General features: G+C 34.8%; 1 protein-coding gene and 1 long non-coding RNA gene across 4 annotated transcripts in view; one reads left to right on the top strand and one right to left on the bottom strand.

The window, feature by feature from the left end:
- LOC145328518 (uncharacterized) overlaps positions 1 to 24862 on the top strand; it is a 61942-nt gene that overhangs the window by 9983 nt on the left and 27097 nt on the right. For all 3 annotated transcript variants that reach the window (XM_080172229.1, XM_080172230.1, XM_080172228.1), the window contains exons 15-25: positions 136 to 281; positions 791 to 840; positions 1296 to 1379; positions 2111 to 2210; positions 19989 to 20048; positions 20880 to 20947; positions 21619 to 21685; positions 22825 to 22901; positions 23374 to 23432; positions 24168 to 24294; positions 24620 to 24690. In XM_080172229.1, the coding sequence (XP_080028355.1) occupies positions 136 to 281; positions 791 to 840; positions 1296 to 1379; positions 2111 to 2210; positions 19989 to 20048; positions 20880 to 20947; positions 21619 to 21685; positions 22825 to 22901; positions 23374 to 23432; positions 24168 to 24294; positions 24620 to 24690 (909 nt within the window). The remainder of the gene's footprint in view (positions 1 to 135; positions 282 to 790; positions 841 to 1295; positions 1380 to 2110; positions 2211 to 19988; positions 20049 to 20879; positions 20948 to 21618; positions 21686 to 22824; positions 22902 to 23373; positions 23433 to 24167; positions 24295 to 24619; positions 24691 to 24862) is intronic.
- Positions 9633 to 11920, bottom strand: LOC145328517 (uncharacterized). The gene is made up of 3 exons (XR_013882479.1): positions 11385 to 11920; positions 10604 to 10663; positions 9633 to 9843 (listed from the first exon to the last, which is right to left on the bottom strand). It is a non-coding gene; the product is annotated as an uncharacterized LOC145328517 (long non-coding RNA).

Below are 24862 nucleotides of genomic sequence, written 5' to 3'. Positions count from 1 at the left end.
TAGACTTCTTTTATCTCATGTGACCAAAAAAGAAAGTAACACTTGCTTTGCTCTGAATTTAGTAGAAATGTGATTTATTAATGGTTATTTAGTGCATCGTGTTATACAGCTTTTACTTACCTGAATTGTGTACAGGTGCCTCCTGCAAGCCCCAGCAACCCTGAGATCCTGGATATGGCCCCAACTGGAGAATTAACCCTGGCCTGGCAGGCACCAGAGTCGGGAGAGGTGGATCACTATATTGTTGAGTACTTCAGGGACCAGTGGAAACTTTGGCTCAGGTACAATTTTATGTTAAGACATTGTTGTTTTTAATAAAAAGTAATTTTGGTGCTTTAACACAAAGTGCCTCTTGAGCACAAATAACCACCCTCCCCTTATTTTAAAAGAAATTGAAAATAAGGGGGGTGGGTTCAGTGCTTGATAGGCAATTTGAGGGAAAGAACTAGAATAATTCTCTGGGTATAAAGCAATGTATTAATTTTAATAAAGGCCATTTTTAATTTCTCTAGCAGAAATAATAAAGTTACTCTTAATGCTTAGAATTATATACAAATCTACCTCAAATTACATTTAAGTGATTTATTAACAATGCTGATCATTTTTTCTACTTTTTTTTTGATTTTAAGATCCTAGAAACTCTATAATTTGAATCAATTTTTTTGCTTCGCTACTTTTTAATTCTTATTGTTTTGTTATTGCTGAGTCAGTATTAGGACCATTAATTCTTTATTCTCAAATTCGACTCTTTCTTAAGCTCTGGAAAAATTCAAATTTTTTTTTTATTTAGAATGAAAACCTGTTTGGACAATGTTACTGTTATATCAGACTTAATTCCTGGTAAGAAATAGGTTTTAAAATAGATAGTCATATTATTTATGTAAGCTGAAGTAACAGGATGTCTATATAATTGTATGTCCGCCAAGATCTCGTGAAATTTTCTGCTTTTGTAAAAAAGTTATAATAGAGAAGCTATTCTATTATACACTTTGTCTGTTTGTCAGTCCTTAACTTTTTTGGGAGATATGTTATTTTCTCAGCTGTTATTCATAATAGATGGCTAGTCTTGTGTGAAAATTCCATATAACAATGAGCATCCAGTATTGATTTACTTGGTCCGCCGAACTGTCAGTTATACTTAAAAAACAATAATTTAATAAAGTTTTTTTCTATACATAGATTTTTTTTTATTTTTGATAACTGAAAATCTGCTACTTTAATCCCTTTACCCACATTTTCATCCATTTTGTCCTTTGCTATTTATGGATGTTGTCATCCTTGTTAATTCTGTTCAGGAAGCAAATACAAATTTCGCATTATGGCGGCTAGTGCTTCTGGTATCAGCGAACCTTCGGAAGAAAGTGAAGAAATTATGATAGGTAAGAGTTTTTAATTGCATGACCTTTGTCTGTTAGTCTGAATTATGAATCAGTATAGGTACTCACATATCAATTAATCTATAGAGGAGAGTGATTAATTATTGAAGGTAGGCTTTTTGATTGCATGACCTTTGTCTACAAGTCTTAATCATGAATCAGTATAGATTTTTTCAAGGTAAGTTAATCGCACAATCTTTAACTTTAATACTTCAAGTCAATACTTCTGGTATCAGGGAACCTTCAGAGTAAAGTTAATAGATTATGATAGGTAAGCTTTTGATTGCATGACCATTGTCTGAAAGTTAGAATTGTTAATTAAACCTTCTTAGGAAAGTGAGGAATAAATGATAGATAACCTTTTTAAATTGTATTCCCTTTGCTTAAAGGTCTTAATTGTGAAGGATAGCATTTTATGGACTATTGTGTTATTCCAATTAGGTTGCATTTTAATGACATTTTTAAAACCATCATTCCAAAAGAACATATATACTTAACTTATCTGTCTATTTTAGAAAATGTTTTTTTTATATTTATAATAGTGTTCTAACCTTTTACCTCAAGGCTTCAAAGCAACTAATAGTGCTTTTTAAAAATGACGTCATACCATGCAAATGACCAATGATTGTCCAGTATACATTTTACCATTGGTCAGTTACAATGTATAATGGCCTATCATTGGTCATTTCAGACACCAATCAATTAAATTAAAAAAAATATACATATATTATTAGGAAAACCAGCCGAGGATGAACTTTTTGATCTGCCCCGTGGAAGAAATTTCTTGAAGAAAACTAGAAAAGTTCCATCTTTTGATAAATCTTCATTAGATAGGTAATGTATTTTTATTTTTATATAGAATGAAAAAAAAATATCTGTGGTATTCACCATCCAAGTTTATGTATCCCCATCCCTGTCCACATTCCTATACTTCTCTGGCTGAGTCAGACCTCCACTTGTAACCGCCACTATACTCCATCCTGCTGTGTTGAGAGCTAGTTGATTGTTGCAGGCCAAAGAGTGAATACGCTTCCTCCCGTCTGCATTCGGTTAGATACAAGCCTATATGTCTAGGCTGGCGGTATCTATATTTCCCACGTGTTCAAGTACGTCGTTTCTTACCTAACTAAGAAACAGGACGTTCAAGCCTTTAATTGATATCATATTAAATATATCCTATAATAATAATCCCATTAATCTGCCTATTCTAACCAGTTTTAATTGCTTAATAAATGTTGTATTTTTTTAGAAATACCTTGTTACATTATTGATATTTAATTGTATCGAAGCTACTCTATACTCGTATTCCAGTCTGTCTGTACATCCCCTCATACGTCATTTTGGCGCAGTCTTGTCTACCACTCAATTTTTGAGGGGGGAAGGTATAGATAATTAGCGTACAGACAAAATTAAATTGTAAAGTAGCTTCGATTGCAAAGTGAAATTAATATTTTCCTGATAACTAAGTTTATTCACGGAAACAGTTTATAGTAACAATTTGTTACAGAATATTTCTAATAATTATTTCGTGGTAAACTGCCAAATAAAGATAAAAAGGAACCCGCCTTTTATTTTCACACTAGTATTTAATTTCACACATTTCCATATTTTCTCCTTAAAACAGGAAGAAAGGGATATTCCCAAGTTCTTTAAAAAAGTTTCATGGTAGACAAAGCAGTGTTAACGAACACTACACTCCAGCACCATGACCGATAATGCCAAGAAAGGGGATAATGATAAAACCAAAAATCCGCCGGCTCCGCCGGCTCCGGCCGTCCCTGGTACCTCGCAGCAGCAGCAGGCTGACCCGCTTTCCCCTGAAAAAATCAAAGAACTCATATCGGAAGCGTTAAATGTTAAGTTAAACGAATACTCGTCACATTATAGAGATATAATAAAACAAGAATCCGAGATTATGAAGCTCGAAATAGAAACAAAATGGGCAGGGTTTAAGGACACAGAATCACATCGCAGATTATTAGCCGACACCGACATCTTAGATCTAAAACGTAGAGTATCAAAACTCCCAGCGGACGGAAATCTTGGCCCATTGTTTGCGGAAAAAACGTTAAACGAAAGTCTTAACATGACTCATTTTAACACCATAGGTGATGATTCAATTAATGCTACTTTTTATGACCGGATATCGGTTCAGCAAAAGATAAACGTGGTCGAATGGGTCGCCAAGGATAGGATGACAGCCCCAGGTTGTATGGCCTATTCAATTGTAGGCTTTATAGGTCCGGCGGATAATGACAATTGGATGAATGTAAGAGAAACTTCTCTAACTGAATATGAAAAAACCTTATTAGAAAGGATTCCCTTTATCCCTGATAGGATTAAGTCGTTAGAACCCCTCCGTAGACCTACAAGGTCTGCACCCAATGTAGCAACAAGACCCTCTACAAGAAACACGCCAAACACAGGCACATCCGCGGCGGCAACAACTAGCGCCGCCGACGATGACTTTATTAAAGAATGCTTTATTAAGGGACAAAAATGGGATTCCGATTTTGCAAGGGATGCCCCTATGTGGGACGGCAGGGCCGACTTTGATAATTTCTTTTCTAATATGTGGAGGGTTGCAAAGACATACAGAATCTGTGACCCAATCCTTTTCAAGGATATTTTATACCAGCGAATTTATGACTCTAGAGGGGAACGATTAGGAGACCTAATTACGCCTGAAAGAAATCAGGCCTTATCTGCTTTAAGTTATTACCTGATGATTAGGAGGCTGGTCACTCCTTTCTCGGATCCAGAAGTAGCCTCGCAGTACTTCTACAACCTAAAACAGGAGACTAATCAACCCCTTGACACCTATTTTGAAAACAAACTTAGGGTGTTCAAACTCATGAATCCTGGCCTCATACCTAAAAAGAAGTGGAAAGAATTCTATCTTAACGTTAGCAAAAATCTGCTGTATACCAACCTTGCCATGGACATGGCCAATTATGTTGAGAGTATGCAATTTTTGGACGATTACAACGCTTACTTAAATAAACTTATTAACCTCGGACAAAGATACGTTAATTGGGATGGGTCTGGCCATATTAGTAAGGAAAACCTTTCGGCTTGCTATTCTCAAGCCATGGAAATGTTCCTACCTAAAAATTCTGCGGAAACGAAAAAACAACCCATAATCAGCATTATCGAAGATAATATCCCCACTAACATGGCAATGTATAAGGAAAACTTAACCGAAGAACCTGACGAGGTTCCCTCTTGGGTAGATCATGAGGATGATCCTATTGCTTGGGATCAAATCGAGGGCGTTATAGGAGCCTTTAATGGGAGGAGTAAAAATATTAAATGCTGGCATTGTAATATCCCTGGCCATGTAGTGCAAAATTGCAACAAAAAGAAAGCTGGGGAGCCCCCACATCCTGAGTCCCGCTTTGGTAAAACACGGAGTAAATTCACGCCTAGAAAAGCTCCAAGTAATAGTAATAAAATACCTGAGCAGTATGCGCGTGAAACTATCAACCAAATGGATCAGGAAGCCAGCGAGGAATCTGAAATAGATAAATATGTACAAGCGATTGTTAAAAATCACGTCCACTAGATGTAAAAGTGGATTTATGCGATATTAATTGTCCCTATCCCAGAAAATAAAAATTTGCTGAATGAATTTCATATTTTGATATGAAAGATAAACAAAATATCCCATGCCAAGCTAAGCTTGCAAATTCCTTAATATCAAATATCCCTTGCCAAGCAACGCTTTGGCGCGAAAAAAATAAAACAAATTATTATTATTAAGTCTGACTAAGCAACACAAAATAAACTCCTCCCCCTCCTTTCCCTATCCAAATGTAGCTGATACAGGAAATTGGGGGAAATAGGGAAGTAACCTGAGGAGCATTTCACATGCACTTAATATTTCCATTTTTTAAAATCTAATAGTCTTTATCAAGAAGCTAACAAGTGAATACCTATTTTCTATTTAGTAGTATTTATTTTTAATATCGCATGATCTATCTAAAATGTAAATATCGTGTATTTTGAATGTATATATATTAGAATCTAAAACATTCTAGTTCAATTTTTAACCGCTAGGGGAACTTAAGCGAATTATCTGTATATAAACAATGATTTTTGAGTTGAATCCTCAGTATCAATTTTATCTGAGAGTTGCACACTCTTAGCCTCTGATTTTTGTAGCTGAAATATCTCAGCAATTATGTATAATAACTTATTCATATGGATAAATATTATTGCATTTTGTACAGTGACAATAATAGAACTATATTTAATTTATTATGTATCCGAAAGATGTCGCCTAGAATGCTACCGCGGTCCGTATAAGTAAATAATAAGATTAAGAAGGGGGGGGGGTCTACTGGAAAATCTGTATAAATACAAACAAATTTCCAAATCTAACTCAGTTGTTCTTCAGTTCTTTGTTGTTATCATTTACTCTCTGATTTTTTGAGCTGCAATTAAGCAGCAGTTAAAAATTAAAAAACTTTAATCACTTAAAGAGATTGCGAAGCTAATTTTTCAAATTGCATTTTTATTTACTTTTTCTTATGTTTTAAGTAATTTTCATTGAATAATGCCTTAAAAATTCCATGAAGGTAGAAATAAATTAATTAAGAATGCCGAGATCCACTTCTCACAAAAATACCACAACAATCTGTGCACTTATAAGACTAAGGAAAAATCACCCTTTTCTTTGCTTACACATAAAAACAACGAAATTTATACTACAAAAATTTTGTTGTACTACACCTCTTTTGAAATAAATGTTCAAACTTGGTTTACAATTAAATATAAAACCTGCGTTAATTTCGTAAAATCAGTTACCAAATATTGATATATCTATGCAGGTACACTAACATATGAAAAATTGTTGAAATCTTCAGAAAATACATGATTTAAGAATAAAATTGGGCAAAAAGAATAAACAAATATCATTTGCTATACATATATAGCAAAAAAATTAGCAGTCTTACTAAAGGTTTTCCATAAACAAAAGCAATCTTTTTTTTCTCCCAATTATCGGAAAAGAGTCAAATTTTTCTAAATACCTGCCTATATTTAAACCCTAGATATCCAAATTTTGTTTTTTATTTAATTTTTTTTAAAGCCTTAAATTCATATTCCTACAATCAATATACATAAGTTTCAACTAAACATTATTTAAATGAAAAATCCATATAAAATAAACATTCAGGGCCCATTATTTTAAGTAGTTGTCTGTTTCATTCAACAGAGTTGGGGATTTAAAACAAAAAGGTCGTCAATTAAATAAAATCTGGATAATATATAAGTTGATTTTAATTAATTTTTATCCAGTAATATCACTGTTTCATTCACACAGAGTTGGGTCTTTGAAACAAAAAGGTTGTTTATCATTGAAAATCTTGATAACATAGATCATACTTTTCAAGGACGTCCATGCATTTTTATTGGGGGGGGGGGGGGGAGAATTAAAAATTACAATTTCTGAGATACCTACAGCATCACAAAGTTCATTTTGGGGGGAGAAATCTTTATGTCATAGAGTTAGTGACGTCTAAGCTTTTTTTTATTTTAAGTGGGGTAAAAATTAAAAATTTTGGGGATGCCTACCCCTTTATCCTCCACCCCCTAGGACGTCCCTGGTGATATTATGTAAAATCTCGACAACTTGGTTAAACAAGTTTATTAATTTATTGATTTATAATCATACAGATTTTGTTTATAAACCCAACTTATAGCCGTTTGTATTTCCCTCTTTCTTTCTTCGTCCCCTCTCTTACCTGTCATTGTACAAATGGTACCAACAAGTTTTGTTAAGTTGAAATATAGAAACCAAACATTTTTGAATATTGTAAAAGTTGCAGTCCCTTCAGTGTATTTTAAGTTATAAGTTTGGACCAATATAGGACAATTTCAATAACTATAATAAGTAAATAATTGTATTCCCATAACTGAAAAGACATGTTATTTTATAAACTGACTTGATTTAATATCTCAGGAACCATCTTTACGAAATTTTGTTTAGTATTAAAATAAAGCCTTGTTTTAATTATTGTACATCCATATACAACAGATTTATATATAAATTTATTAAAAGAATAGAATTTGTGTGCTCTTTGTCCTATTCCATGTTTTGAAGAATAAACTTTAATCCAATCAAGTTCTGTGGTGTCCGTACTCTGTCTGTGTTTATGTGTGTGTGTGTTTAATTCAACCTGTCTGTACTCAAAAAACGCCTATCTTAGAAAACACTTACAGCAAAACCGTTAACTAATTCACATTTTAAAGTTTGTTTCTTTTAAATATCTTCTATAAATTTTAGTTAATTAATTAAATATAATCTAAGCAAGAATTTTACCCCAAAATAAAATAAAACCTTAATATCTGTAAAAACTTTCTCAATTGATAATAAAACTTTCAAATCCCCCAATTATGTGGGGGCCTATTCGTATTTTTAGCTCTGCAGTATGATTCCAAAAGAGAGTACAAACACACAGACAAACATCCTGTTACTTTATTAGTAACAGGATGTTTGTGCCAAAGGATCTTGCTGCAATCAGGTTCTTCTTAACATGGTAGATTCTCATAGGTCCCGGAAAGATTTGTAACTATTTTGGGGGAGGGTACCACCACCTTCCTAAGAGAAATCACAAGAAAACAAAAAAATTATGTTTCTTGATTTAACAATGAGCATTCAATGAAACATAAATGTCAAACGCAACATAGACATATTTTAAATATAAAAAAAACATTTAAAGTACCATTAGAGGCCTCTAGGGGCGTAGCCACTAGTTAGAGCTAAAAAGCTTGGACTTTATCTTAACAATTTTTAATAAATGAATGTGTCTTTATACAAAATGAATATAATTAAGTCATATTAATGATATCAAAATATATTCTTATTAATATATTGATTGCTAAATATAAAACAATGCTTTGCTTTTTAAAATGTTTTTAGAAAAGCATTTTCTGAGATAAGCATTTTTTGAGATAGGCGTTAATTAAGATGATACATTATTGATGGTCCCGAGAATAGCTTAATTTTATAGTTTCAATTATAATATTATCAATTGCCTGTATGTATCCTGTTCAATGGTTATATTACATTTTATCATACATATACAAAGCAATTAACTGATTTTAAATGTTTTTTAACGTCACATATCTAAAGCCATGTAGATATGTAGAATTAGATATTCATATAAATTTTTAAATAAAGGAAAAAATGAAAATCCAGGTACCATTATCAGTGATATTCATTACCATATATGGCTTTATTTCTGTGACCATCGGAAGAAAATTTTAAATCTATCCGTAGATAACAATTTCAACATTTTTTGGTTAGTTTAATACGGTATGTAACAAAAGCTTTTATTTTACTATAAATTTGCAAGTAAACTTCAACTAAAAGATTGTTATTTGTCGATTTTGATAGGTTTTTAGATATGTATAATAAAACACAAAATACAACGATGTTTTCAAGGGAATAAATTCGTTTTTTTAAAGTTTGATTTATTTTTAAATGGGAAGTATTTAAGACTTAATTCTCAAAAAAGTAATCTTAAAAAACATTAATCAGTGACATATATCAATTTAATTCCAGCTTCGTGAACACTTTAAAACGTGATTAATAAAATCTTAAAACATTTTGATTAAATTATTTTCCGCTAGGATTACTAGCAGAATAAAATAAACTTAGTTCCATTAGCTTCCGCTAGGATTATCAGCGGAATAAAAGGTCTATATAAAAGTGAATGCATATTATTAATCAAGGCCAGTTACTATCAAAGCAGTTACTACAAACCACATCTTATTTTTGAAGCTGATATTCAGCATTAATTATACTTTAGTAAATATATAAGCTTGTTCTACCCCATAGGTGGAAAAATTAAGTATAAATACTAACAATATCAGAATAATAAATCAGTCATCATTGACCCTCTTTATTATATTAGTCATATCTAATATTTTTTGAGCTGTAATTCAGCACTAACTTTATATTATTTGATATTGTGAATCAAATACTAACTAGTAAAACCATAGTTTGTATAAATACAGATATAAATCAAAAAATAAGTCAGTCTGTTTTTAATGTCTTGTTAGTTGCAAGCTGAACACTTATTTTTAAGCTACTTTGTAGCCTTTCAATCTTTCGAAAACTTTTTAGTTTAATTTTATCCCGATAGGTTTTTACCATATATCCAAGTATATAAATAAGGACCCGTATTAAAGTTTAATAGTTTCTTTAGAACTATCAACATTCTCATGCTTATTAAGAAATTTCTGGAGCTGAAAAGCGCTTAATAAAAAAAAAAACTTAATGAAACCCAGAAAGTTATATAAAATTATTTTAACAATTAACCATATTGTTAAAACATTTCATTATTTGAAAAAATTCGACAGACAACTATACCTGGAACACAGGAAATTTCTGTGTGAGGATTACCATCGTCTAACCACTGAGGTGGGGATCTTGGAAAATATGCATCTTAGGCTTCGACTAAAAATATAATTTATTTTATAATGCCTATCTGTGCAAAACTAAAAGTTCTTAATCCCGTGGGGGGGGAATTCCTGCAACACGCTTTAGTGGATACAGGAAACAACTTTAGGTCCCTTATTTCTAAAGAAATCTTAGATGATAATAAAATCACATTCACCCCTGCCAACCTTAGCGCTCTGTCTGTAGATTTAAAACCCGTAAATATCATAGGACACGTAAGTTTAAAATTCAGCTTTGATGGGTCAGATAAAATATTCGAAGAAACGTTTTACATCCCTGAAACAACGTCTAAAATTATAAATCTAGGATATGAATTTCTCAAAGTTAATCGAATTAATTTGTTACTAGATAAGTTGTCCTTTGAGCTCCCTACTGGCGAGCAAACCCCAATAGAAAATTCAACAATTAACATAGTTGAAGAAAGTAAAAACATACCCTTGATTCCTACAAATAATGTTCATACGGAACAGAACTCCCTTATCCCAGGAATAAATTGGAGTAACCAGGGGGGGACTGGGACATTAAAACAAAATAAAACATGCGTAAAATTAGCAAAGAAAACAACATTCTTGCCGGGGGGGAATACAACAGTGATAACAATACCTATCCATCAAAAAAATAGGAAGCTGTATATATCCCCAAATAATTCTAAAATGACAAGCCATAACGGTTTGATGCTTATGGAGGGTATTTATAATGTAAATGAGAAGGGAGAATGTTGGGTAAATTTTGTCAATTTTGCAGAAAAAAATATTACCTTATTGGATAACGTTAAAGTTGGATATTGCTTTGAATTCGAATCAGATTCCCCAAATTCCTGCAATAAAAGTATTAATCAAATAAATGAATTGTCAGGAACTACACTTCTTAAAAGAATTAAATTCATTAAAGAAAAATTAGACTTAGAAAATAGTGATTTTATCAAAAATAACCCAGGGATGAAGGAAAAGGTAGTAAAATTATGCCTTGATCATTTCGATATATTTTCGGTTGACGATGCCGATATCGGTAACTGCGATCTCTTACAGTATAAAATAGACTTGATCCCCGGGGCTAAACCTATTAAGGCTAGAAACATTCAATTAAACCCATTATACGAAGCCAAATTAAAAGAACAAATTGAAAATTGGCTAAGGGGGGGCGTCATTGAGGAGGGCTACAGCGAGTGGTCCTCCCCAATCTTTGCGGTAAAGAAAAAACCAACGGCTGGGGGGGAAGGCAAGCTTAGGTTCGTTATCGATTTTCGTGCGCTTAATAGTGTAACACGAAAAATTAATTGGCCCCTTCCCCTGATTTCTAGTAATTTAGAAAAATTAGGCACTGGCAATGTATTCACCACCCTCGACTTGACTAGCGCATTCCATGCGCTAGCCATTTCGGAGGAAAGTAAACACTTGACAGCGTTCACAGCCCTTAACAGGCAGTATCTTTTCAAGAAACTGCCGTTCGGACTGTGTAACGCGCCAAGTGTTTTCTGCCATTTGATGGACAGAGTCCTAACCCTTATCCCTGGCTTATACGAATTTATAATTTCTTACCTTGATGATCTTATTATATTCTCAAAGAATGTTGAGGAACATCTGAAGCATCTCAGAAAACTCTTCGGAGTCCTAAAAATAGCAAAACTTAAGTTAAATCTAGCCAAATGTAAATTTTTCACATCCGAATGTACATATTTAGGTCATATAGTCAGTTCCCAAGGACTTAAAATGAACCCCGCATATTTAGAACAAATTAAAAATTGGAGCAGGCCCAGGACAGGCAAGGAACTCCAGCGTTTCCTGGGCTTCTCCAATTATTATAGGGCCTATTTCCCATCCTATGCGAAAAATTCTTGTACCCTAGACGAACACAGAAACGATAAAGTTATCGAATGGACCAATTCCCTATCAAAAGATTGGGAAAATTTCATAAATATGTTCTCAAATTCTATAAGTAAAGGCTATCCCCAGTGGGATAATCCTAACCCCTTTATAGTAGACGTAGATTTTTCTACGAGTTATTTCGCTGGAATTCTCAGCCAAAACCAGGGGGGGGAAGAAAGAATTATTGGAATATGTTCCAAAAAATGTAACGGGGCAGAGAAAAATTATCCAAGTTATAAAGGCGAATTAGCATGTCTAGTATTTGTTCTTAAAACCTTTCTTCATTATTTAAGATTTAGAAACTTTATTGTGCGTACAGATTCGATTTCCTTAGTTCATTACAAAAAATGGCAAAAAGGAACAATAAATGGTGTAACTCTGAGATGGATTTTCTTTATCCAAAGTTTTGACTTTACAGTAATTCATCGGAAGGGTAGGGACCATTGCAATGCCGACAATCTATCTAGAGGGCAATTTTTATGCAAAGAACATAAGGAAACCGATTGTGAAAAATGTACTAGCTCATTTACCTTGGATCCTTATGAACAGGATTGCCCATACCAAGACCAGATTTTTGAGTTACATGCGGCTTCGGAAGTCGGTGTGCACAATGTTTGGCAATCTGAAACACAAAAAGATCAAGTATTATCTGAAATTCGTAGGTGGATATTCGAAAAAAAGAAGTTGTCGAGTTTTGAAAAAGCTGAACTAACCGGCCGGAAAGAGGTCCTTTTTAAATTAATAGAACATTTATACGTTATGGAAGGACTTCTAATATTTAGACAACCTCTTAGCAATGGAACATTCATTGAAAGACCCGTCGTACCCATTGGATTATATAATAAAGTTTTTGAATTGGCACATAATAATAGTATAGGTCACAAGGGGGTTAACGAAACAATACGCAAGATAAATGAAAGATTCTTCCTTATAGGAATTAATAAGTTTGTCGAATCACGCATCAAAAATTGTATTACCTGCCTAAGAAAAATAGGGCAGGTACCTAAACACAAACAACCTATCACCCATTCAGCCATTAGTCACGAGATTTTTGGCCAGGTATCAGTAGACCTTATCGGTCCTTTAACCCCTAACTATTTCCAAGGACAACATGTCCGTTACATATTTATCCTAGTTGACCTATTCTCTAGGTACATTATCGCTCACCCCATCAAGGATGCCACCGTGGAAAGCACGGTGAAGGTCATCCTTGAACAGGTGGTACCCACCTACGGCTTATTTCGGTCATTGAGGAGTGACAGGGGAACAAATTTTACTGGGGAAGTTTTCAAAAAAGTTATGGATGAACTAGGTATCGAAACTAAACTTATTCCCCCAAGAAACCCTAATAGTAACCCATGTGAAAGGCATAATCAAAGCATTTATGCAGGTCTAAGATCCGATGACCGATTCGAAAGTAAAGACTGGGCAAGAAAATTAGCTTTGACCACTTTTGTAATTAACTCCAGTACGTCTAGAAGAACGGGGTATACGCCATATTACCTTATGTTCGGCAGACAACCAACTCTCAATCTCGATTTCTTTTCTCCAATCTTGCAGAAAAGGCAGGACATTGACTGCAGGTCTTACTTAAACTACCTAAAAAATTTGGAAGAAATTATTGCACAGGTTTCCAAAAAATCTAAAATCTATTTAGAGTTTCAAAATAAATCTAGGAAGGCTTCATCTCCCCTTTTCGTTAACGACGTATGCTTTGCATTTTTTAACCTAGTCAAGATAGGGGTCAGTAAAAAATTGCAATCTTTCTATGGGGGTCCTTTTATTGTAACAAAAAAATTCTCAGAGGCCCTTTTTGAACTCAGTCCCTTTGGATCAAATCCAATAAAAACTAACCAAGTTGTTAGTAGAGATAAAATACGAAAAATAGATTCTAAAATAGAATTATTGGGGGAAACACTTTCCTTTAACGTCTTTCCAATTGAGGAAATCGTCCCGTCTGAGGAAATAACCTTGACCATAGATAATACCGGGCAAACCGAAATAAACGATAATAAAGGTATGGAAAATGACGATTTTACCTACCTAGATAACGATGGTGACGATTTTATAGAAGAAAACCCTGAAACTAGTCAGGACTTACCCCAGGGGGAGGTGGATTGTGATGGGGGAGGGGATATAATGGAAAAAAACTCACCATTTGAGTCTCAGCCCAAAGACCAAGAACCCCCTGGCGCAGATCGGTCATCCGGTCCTCACATCCACGTCGAAAATAGTTTCTTGGAAGAAACCGTCCCGTCCGAGGCTTCTTTCTTCGCACAAAGACCCAAACAATCCAGCCCTGAAAAGGTTATTAATGTTAACAAACAAAGCATAGTACCCAAGTATATATTAGAAGAAGAAAGAAAAACTAGGTCACAAGGGGGGGATAACCGCATACATGTCCAAATCGGACTGCATAATCCAATTAAAAGGAAGAAATAAAATGTATATAAAATGTATAATTATATAAAACCAAGGTGGCAAATGTATATAGCTTAATCTACGTATGTATAATAACGAAAATAAACAAAAAAAAAAATATATGTTAAAACTAACTAATTAACATATTTCAGAGAAAAACGAGAAGCATAAAAATAAAATGCAGCATCATTTGGCAAAGGCACCAGGAGCTCGAGGTAAATTTATTTTGGGATTCTTGGGGCTTTTTATTATTTTGGCAAAATCAAATGCGTCCGAAATAATACAAATAGATGCGACTCAATGTGTAGCAAACGAAAATCCGCGTTTGAAAATCTCTGAATGCGCTGCGTTTCTTAATATTACCAATATTGAACAAAAACAATTTCACCTGCTGCAAAAGGTTGAAAGAAAAATTATACCTGGAATTCGTTGCCACCTCCGAACCAGTACTCATTACTGGTATTGTGGCAGATATAGCCACATACACCTCGCTGCTCCAGCACTCGTGGAGATACCGAACCTCGTAACTTATGAAGACTGTTACACCATGTCCAAAACTAAAATATTTAACTTTGAAGGGAAATCAGTCTCAGTGTATGAACACCAGATGTCATACACGCGTTTCCTGGTAAACGGGACACTTACTTACCCCAACGACCTCCTTAACGGCATCGACCCCGCCTGCGAGGGAAACGGCGTAACCATTAACGGCATTTTTATCCCTGGGACATTTGAGGAAAAACAAATAGGGGTCCAGGCTGAGCCTGTTGAATTATTACAAACAAAAGCGGGCTGTTACCTGGGCAGTCACTGGGTGGGAAACAATTGTTTAGATCACAATCTGAGAATAGGCTACGATAGAATTATCTCAGATGATAAAACTGATAGCGCACAAAAATTCACTTCTCCTTGGCGAACGGTAGACATCTTTAATATTTCATTGTTTACATTTGAAGGAGAACAGGGTGCCCAAAAATATCTAGTGATCGATCCCCAAATTACGCTAGCGCTAGAACTTAAAGATAAAAAACATTTTGAAAATCTAATTCCCGAATTATTTTATTACAAAACTAATATTGATAACTTAATGGTATGGTTCACAAATTCTATAAAACCATATTTCCCACTCTTAAACGCTAAAGAAAAAGATGACATGTTACCACTAGAGATTTTCTATTCCTACCAACAATATAATAAATTAATTGTCCCCGAAACTCGCTGTTTACAGAACCATTTTCTGTCTAAAAGCAGTATTCAGACTCATCGTAAAAAACTAGTTAGGGCGCTCGGTGAGCTGGATTTAGTAATACAGTGCGATAGTCTTAAAATCAATGTTTCTTTGGGAGAAAATTTACCCTGTTTTGTGGATCATTTCTCGGTTTCAATCAATAATAAGACTATGGGAATATCACCATTTTCACGCAGATTGGTTAACACCACCCATTTAACTCCGACTAAATGTTCCGAAAATCCAATTTTCTTACATTTGTACCAAGGAAAATTCCTTGGGAATCAAGGGCAGGGTATGCAAATACTAAATGTAAACCAATATCTTATGGATAAACCGATTAGCCTATTTCTATATCATTCTTGGCAAAGCCTAGAAAAAACTAATTTCTCAGAAAGTGCCGAGGAATTATACCTCAGCCAACTTGCCGCAGACTCCAATAATTTTGAAGTAAAAATAACTGACTCCTGGTTTATTCAAACGTATCATAAGGTGGTTGATTTTCTATCTAGTACTTGGTATCATATAGTGCTTGTAGTAGCAGCCATCCTTACAGGAATAGGGTCGTTATTATGCGTCGCTTTTATCATTTACATATTAGCCTGCACCAAAATTCACGCGTACAAAGAAGGAGGTACGAGTGAAACACACGAATTGCGGGATTTTACAAATAATGGGGAAAACTAATCCCCAAAAACGGACGACCTGTATCAGACATATATACCTATAAGATTGTCGTCCCTAAAGGTCGTCTTTGTAAAAATATTTCCTTATTCGGTATAAGGAATTAATGACCCTTAATTTTAAGTTTATTATTTTTGTTTTAGGATATCCCAGGCGGAATTTTTCAAGGGGTTTTCACCACTCCCATGGGGCCGGTCACTCTTCATACCGTCGAGAATATGAAGAGGCACCCTTTTACAATGAAGAGGACTATTATTATGACAGCAATCATGGCTATCCCCAGGGAGGCCCTGAGGAAGCCTACTATGAACCTGACGAGAACAGGTATCAGCCGCGAGTAAAACCGCCGCGCAACCCTGAAAACCTCAGTGAACTTCAATGTGTCTCAAGATCGATCCACGTTTACCGCACCGCGAGAAAAGATGTTCCAAAGGAACTCCTTGACTTGCAAGAAAAATTGCGGCAGGCTAAAAATTTAGAGGCCAACGAATATTCCGATAAAGCCAGGCCTAGGGCCAGGCCTCTAATGGAACAAAATAGGGGAGGGGAACCGCAAAAAAATCGGGTGGAATCGCCACCAAAACGTAGTGCCTCACCTGAATTGGAGGTAGTCGCCGTAAAATCTGCCCCAAAAGCGGTAGAAAAACGTCCGCCAACACCAACAGGCAGCGGCGGCCCAGTAGCCAAAAAGGCTAAGGTGGAAATTCAACCGCCTCCATTACCCCCTAAAAAGAAAGAGACATTAGCAGAAAGCAAAATTGAGCCTAAGGCTTTTTGGGTGACTGCTGAGGAATGGAAAAAAGTCCTATCCTCCACTGTAAAAGAAGCAATGGAGGAAGCTCTTCTCCCCTTCCAGAGAAGTCTGGAATCTAAAATTGCTAGCAATGCTTCATTTGTTGAGAAAGCATATATACAACATGGCAAGCGCCTTATTGAAATTTCCGCAGAATTACTGCGGAACCGCAAAACTTTGCGCGAAAAAATTCGCACTGTCTCTGAGGACTCGACCGTTGAGTTAAAATCACGAATGACCACGGTCATTGAGGCCACTAGTCGACTGTTGGACCAAAACTCTGACAGGGTAATTAAATATATTAATACTCGTTGTAATATTATGAATGTACCTGGGCAGAATGTGGCGACCATAGAGGCATCTCTTCCTGCTGGGGACGTACCCCGGCCAGATGATGATGGAGTTGAGCTGATTTCTCATTATGGCGGTTCTGAGTGCTCTGATGAGTACAGGCCCACCGATAGAGAAGGCAATCCAGAGGTCCTGGATCCTGCAGAGGAAAACAGTGACACAGAGCTCGATGCTCAAATCAGTGAGCTCTTTCCATCTGGAATTGATCTACCTGTTAATCCGCAGGCTGGCGCTGCCTCTGAAGATCCAGTAGCCACGGCTCCCTGTGAGGGCGTGTTGGCCCTCCAGAATGCTGTTGCTCCAGAGCCTCCAGCAGCTCCAGAAGATCCTACTTCCTCAGAACCCAATCCTGTTGATATCGTAGAGAGGGCTATGGCCGCAATCGAAGAACCTGCGAGTACAACAGCAACCCGCAGAAGCAGGCGTGCAGGTCAACTGTGAGGGAATATTTCATATTCCCTCAGAGGGGGCAAGTGTGGTATTCACCATCCAAGTTTATGTATCCCCATCCCTGTCCACATTCCTATACTTCTCTGGCTGAGTCAGACCTCCACTTGTAACCGCCACTATACTCCATCCTGCTGTGTTGAGAGCTAGTTGATTGTTGCAGGCCAAAGAGTGAATACGCTTCCTCCCGTCTGCATTCGGTTAGATACAAGCCTATATGTCTAGGCTGGCGGTATCTATATTTCCCACGTGTTCAAGTACGTCGTTTCTTACCTAACTAAGAAACAGGACGTTCAAGCCTTTAATTGATATCATATTAAATATATCCTATAATAATAATCCCATTAATCTGCCTATTCTAACCAGTTTTAATTGCTTAATAAATGTTGTATTTTTTTAGAAATACCTTGTTACATTATTGATATTTAATTGTATCGAAGCTACTCTATACTCGTATTCCAGTCTGTCTGTACATCCCCTCATACGTCATATCTCTATAATTAAAAATACTACTCTGGTAGTGCAAATGGGGCGCTTGTCCAATATTATGGTATGGAGATCGCTCTTCTATGAGTACTACTAAAAATCCTACTTTTACTGCAATACACATAGACATTCTCATCGTCGGTTCGTCAGTTTAGAATGCTTTTCCCTTTACTCCCACAAGTATAATACGACTTTGGTTGAGCCCGTGGTAGCTCAACAAAGACCCACGCGAAGTATTATATTGCTTTAAATTAAGAATAAATGGCTGGTTATGGTGTTCGATCTATATCATATAAGTATATTAAGCACTTAAGAAGGAAGATGGTTTTATAAAGTGTATTTACATTACATGTGAATAAGTTAAGTATGGAAATATTTACAGGATAAGTGATAATAAACATATGTAGTGTAGGACAGAAAATGCCCTAAGTCCAAAGCATTGAATTGTGCTAAGTGTTAGATCTCTAACATAAGACCCAAGCTCAATTCATGCTAAGTACTGAGGGACCTAAATTTAAACTACAATGCCAAACAACTAAGTCATTACCTTTAAGCCAGAAGAACTTGATGGTTTGAGAGTCAATGAATAACTGAGATATTTAAAGAAGTGCAAGTTATAACAACAACTATTAATAAGGATCTAAGCCCTTGTCTGTTTAATAAAGTGTTTGTATGTTAAACTTGTGACGTAAATCAAACTATGGTTGTAGGCATACATACTAGTACAAGATGGTTACATGGTTACTTTAACAATAAACATAATGTTTTAATAAGCATATAACAATACTCAATCACATACAGTTTACCATGATTAGGCTAGCGTTACCCATATAAGGTATTATATTGGTAAGGATAGGCCAATAAATTCGTAAAAACATATAAAAAGTGCCTTAGGGCTAGCTAGAGTAATTGTATCTTGTGCCTGAGTTACGCGCAATAATTACCATGGCATGTCAATTAAATATTTAGATCCAAATTTTATATGGTGTAAAATTTATAGTAAACATAGGTAAGTGGACTAGATGCGAAGCATTTCTGTGAAAGTCTTGTTTGTACGTTCAAAGAATTTTGAAATTTGGGGATCGCATCTCCAACTCTTATTGCATTTTAAAAAAATATCAGGATAGGCAACGAGATTTTTTCAACACAAATTTGTTAACTTTGCATATTAACAAAGAAAAAAGAGTAAATGTACTGCCAATGAAAAACTACACTATGACTTTGACAAAGCATTTGATCAAGAATTTATTGATATAATAGAGTAATCATGTTGAATAAAACAAAAACAATTACGTAAAAGAGTAACAAAACCAAATACACTGGCGTTGCAGATTTTGAAGACCTTTTTATTAGCCTGAGAAAAAAAACATTTAAAAGGACATCTAAAGTTATTACAAATAAAGATGTAAGGCTTTACAATAAAATTTTTTTCTAAACCTTATAATATAAAACAATAAGAAAAGAATTACAACTGATAAAATGCCTTCAATCACTTGTAATTAAAATATACTTTTAAACTGAAATCTGTAATAAAATGTATAATTATTATCCTTGTATAAAAGTAACATGATGTTTTTGTGTCTGCAGCCTAAGATCTCTCTAAAAGCTTGGCCTATATGGGTTTCCTTTACAGTGAATAGTATAGGCCATGGCAAGGTTTATAATTATTTTGGGGGGAGGTTTCCCCCACCCTCCCTTGATAAATCCCCCTGGAAAGATTCCCCCCCACACCTCAAATTATTTTATTACTTTATTTCTCTGAAAACTAAAATGTAAAGTGGATGTCGGCTTACCTACCCATTCCCCTTCCCTCATGAGGCTCTAGAAACCTCTAGGGGTGTAGCCGCTAGTATATTGTATATATTAGGAGTTCGAGTATGAGAAGAGCGTATCCACAACAGAACAGACGGCACACTTCTCTGGACAGGTAAACTTTTATGCCAATCATTAGAGTATAGACTTTTAATAGGGTCTTTAAAAATCAACCATTAGCGTTGGGAATTTTAACACAGCCAAGTGGCTACAAAAGAACAGAAAGCAATTTGCTAGTGGACGAAAAAGGTCTCCAACGGGGGAATCCAAGTATATGTCTGGTTGTACATCTATATTCATAGATTTATTTTCCAGTCATTTATTGTAATTTTCAAAACCCCTTTATGAAGTAATTGGAGGCGAGTTTGTGTCTGTGTGTTTGCCAAATAGCTCGTCATTAGTTAGATTATGCCTTCCAGTATCATTTACATCTTTAAAATACATCTACCTAAGAAGATTTAAGTGAAAACCCTCACAAACTTCAAAATAATTAATTACTCTTTTTTTAATATTTGGTAAAATTTTGGCAGGTTTTTTACAATTTACCAATTTCGAGACGAAGTGCAAGAACCTAAGTTTTATTGAAAATAAATTGAATGAAGCTTTTTATTGTTAATATAAAAAAATGACGTCATACTGGCCTAACATTGATCAATAAAAATGCATACTGGCCTGTCATTGGTAATTTAGTCTGTGTGTTAGCCTATCATAGGTTGTTTGTATTGTATGAAGTCCTTTTTTCTATAGGCTTCCATTGAATGTTTTAAAGCTATATATGCATATTGCCTAATTGTGATGGCACATATAATTTAGCTTAAAAGAATCAATCAAATGTTTCTTCCTTAAAATACCAGAGTACTATTGGATGTCTTCTTACAAAAAGAACAACCTGTTTGGTTTATTTTAGCGGCATGTCATAAATTCCAAAATTCAAATTCTATTTCAGGGAGGTGTACTATGATTCTAATAATGAACGTCGGGATGTTGTCACCTACAAACCTTCTAGAACACCAGGTATCAGATAAGGGTTCTAGGACAAACGCGGGAGTGAACAAACGTCAGAGTTGACACTTAAACTAACCTAACCTATTTTAAACCACCTTAAAAGTTTTTTAAATACCCAACTATTGCGGGAGGCTTATTTGTATATTAATATCTTATCCTAATCTAATCTATGTAGAAATGTTTAATTCACTTAATATTTTAGACATTCCGACGTTTGTCACTCCTGCGTTTGTTCTTAAACCAAATAAAAATAAACAATAGTATTACTCCTCTATAACTCACTTTGTTCTGTCAATACATTAAGAACCAAAATTCTAAAAAATATGACTGAAAAATTTTGTCGTTTCTAATTTTTCCTTTGTCTATGTATAATTGGGGCTTTTTTATCTTTATTATATGTTTTCTCAATTACATACATTCATTCAATAGCGAAGCTACTCTATTAAGACTAATGATTTTTTTTGAAGATACCTATTTTTAAACAGTATGCAATATATTATTTGGTCTGTCGGTATAATAAAATTTTTTTTTATTATAAACAATTTAATTGCTGAGTATCTGCTTTACGACATTCATAATTTTTGGCTTCGCTACTTATTGATGTTGTCATCTCATCATTTTTTACTTATTCTATTATACAATTATTCCTGTAAATAAAGTAAATTTACATTTGCTTTAAGAACTGGAGAAAATCGGAGCATTAAATGAAAAATATAAACTCTCCACTGATGATCTTGCTAAGTACAAGTAAGTGTTTTTTGATTGGACAAATTTTTTTGCAAAACTGAAGCTGTTTATCGTGCCTATAAAAAATGCCGTCTTACTGGCCTATCATTGGTTAAATAAATTGTATTCTGTCCTGACATTGGTAATTTAGTCTGTGTAATGGCCCATCATTGGTCATTTGTATTTCATAACGTCATTTTTTGATAGGCAAATATCTTTGCAAAACAGTGCAATTTGAATTCAGTTTGCTAATTTTATCTCCTATTAACTATATTGCGGGCCTATAGATTCTTCGTATAGTTATTCTGAATATGTTGGTGCACTTATCTTTATGATACGTATGCTTATCATAAAAAGAAGATTATTCCACTTATCGTATACATAGGTATACCTGTTTATTTGCATATAATCAATACAGGAAAAAATATTTATAACTTGAATAAATAAGAAAATTCATTAATTAAATATTTGATTTATGTAGCTGGATTGATTATTAAGCAATCAAGGATTACAACGTTACAAGCACTGTTACGAACAAATATTAACAATTAAGGGGCTTTTTTGATATTTAAGAAAAAATACAGGAGACCATATATATGGGTATACCTAAATTTTAGTGTAGAGTTCGTCCTGGGAATCACCATTTCACACACATAAATCAGCACGTTTTACTTACAAATGTTTATGTATTTGTACCCCATAGGCCGGACTAACCCTAAACGTATAAAAGCTTTGCTTTTTATATAATTGAATATAAATTTATTGTTGGTAAAAGTACTTTCAATATCTCTCTCAAGCTTCACGGTACATTAGTGAAATATGCAACTTTTTAGTCAGGTTAAAACAAGCAAATACTTTACACAGATAATTAAGATTTATTATATTGTGCACTTTTTAAGCATAGCTTATTCTACATTAAGGGTCCGTCCGTACGTGCTGATATTTTATGAGGGCATGTTAAAGAGTTAGAAATTTACATAACTACTCCTGTAACTATTAGGCATAATTTCGACAGCGGTGCATCTTAGAATTTTACTAGACAGTCAATTTGTAGCTATTAGATTTTAAACTTTTAAATTTAAATTTATAACAGGTGTTCTTAACTAAAGATTCCCATAAGGATTAGATAAAATTTTGATTAACAATAAAAATGTATTCAGACGGAGTATGTCAGAATTATGTAACAGAATGAAAACAATTTCCAGTAACACAAGCGTCAATAACAACAGTAGAGCAGGTAATGCTTTGAAACCGATTAATATCCGATGGATCTGAAAAATCATATATATCATCGCATTACACACAATTTTCTACGAAGTATAAAACATAGATCATAAAATAAATAACAGTTTTGTTAGTCTAGGCCTTAAGCCTCGGAGCTAGCAAAACTGGTTTTATTCTTATAATTTTTCATTTTAATATCCGCGGAAAGTTGTCTATAATACGATATGGTAGATAACTATTATTGATTAATCAAGGATTACAACATCCATGTGTAGAAACATGGCAGGACAAACGGACAAAGAGAGTTATAGAGCAGATGTTCAGTGGCCAGTGGTCATAAATTGAAGAGAGTGAGAAAATAGACCCTGTGAAAATTTTAGGCTATTCTTTTGCCAAACTCCAGTCATGGGATGTTTTAGGCTATTTTTATGCCCCCCCCCCCCCCAGCCCTCCTAATGGTAGCTTTATGCTGTAATGTGTTTTAGGATCAAGAACTAGCCTAGACACAGCAACGAAGCCATTGCAAATGGAAATTACAAACCAGGTAAACAAAATTTTATAGGTATATTTATATTTTTCTAATCTAAAATTTTAGTTAATTAGAATAATTTAATTATAAAAAAAATTAGTGTTCAAATGCTTCAAGAGCAACATATTTAAAATGAATGTACGTAACTCAGTGCTAGTTGGTAAACTTGTACTGTAACAGCATGATTGATCAGCTGACTCAATGTACAGCAATAATACATAGGATAAAACCAGTTTCTAATCAGGCTCGGAAGAGAAACTCCATGGGACATCTGTGCAAGAGTAACTCAGTACTGGTTGGTAAACTTGTCCTGCAACAGCATGATAGATTACATGACAGATCAGTTGACTCACAGTGCAGCCATTATAAACAGTCTAAAACCGGTTTCTATTCAGGCTAGGAAGAGTACATGACAGATCAGTTGACTCACAGTGCAGCCATTATAAACAGTCTAAAACCGGTTTCTATTCAGGCTAGGAAGAGTAACTCTATGTGACAGCTGTGCAAGAGTAACTCAGTACTGGTTGGTAAACTTGTACTGCAACAGCATGACAGATCAGCTGACTCAATGTACAGCCATAAAACCCATACTAAAACCTTATTCTGTTCAGGCTAGGAAGAGTAACTCTATGGGACAGCTATGCAAGAGTAACTCAGTACTGGTTGGTAAGCTTGTCCTGCAACAGCATGATAGATTAGCTGAATCACAGTGCAACCATTATAAACAGTCTAAAACCGGTTTCTTTTTAGGCTAGAAAGAGTAACTCTATGGGACAGCTGTGCAAGAGTAACTCAGTACTGGTTGGTAAGCTTGTCCTGCAGCAGCATGACCCAGCTGGCTCTCATAATGGGTCACATAATCTATCCAGACTCTCAGGCATCTTTGCCAATATCAGATTAAATCAAGAACAAGGAGGTTTTTCTCAAAATGTCCTCCCCCCTTTATTTTGAACTATATTTAACATTCGAGGGAGAAGGGGTTAGAGGGGTGAGTGGTAGTTTCTCGTGTTTGTGTTTAACTTTAGGTTCAGGTTAGGTTAGGTCATAAGGGGAAAAGTGTAGCCGCGCTGGATTTGGGCACAACAGATATGCTAACCCCCCCTCTGTTTTATTTCGGTGGTTCAAAAATAAGTGTGAGTGAAGTAACCAATCAATTTTTCCAACTAAAATTAATTGTTGATATTGACCCTGAAACATTGTAGTGGACACATCCAGTAGTAGAGCATTGTCTAATGATTTATCTGAGTGTAGACAGAGTATGCAAGACATCAGGAATATAACATTTTCACATTTATACAAAAAATATGTTTTTGAAATGGACAAAAAGTTTTTGCTTTACCGTCAAACCCCTTAAGGAGCCAGTGAAGGTAGAGGGGAAATTGACCCCCTACACTGCCCCAACTTTCAATATTAGTTTTGAAAATAAAATGAGGGGAGGCATTTTT

Source organism: Acartia tonsa, chromosome 9 (assembly GCF_053477335.1).
Source record: "Acartia tonsa isolate MP-2025a chromosome 9, ASM5347733v1, whole genome shotgun sequence".
Lineage (NCBI taxonomy): Eukaryota > Metazoa > Arthropoda > Copepoda > Calanoida > Acartiidae > Acartia > Acartia tonsa.
The sequence above is the reverse complement of the archived record's forward strand: the minus strand, read 5'-3'. Positions and strand labels throughout refer to the sequence as shown.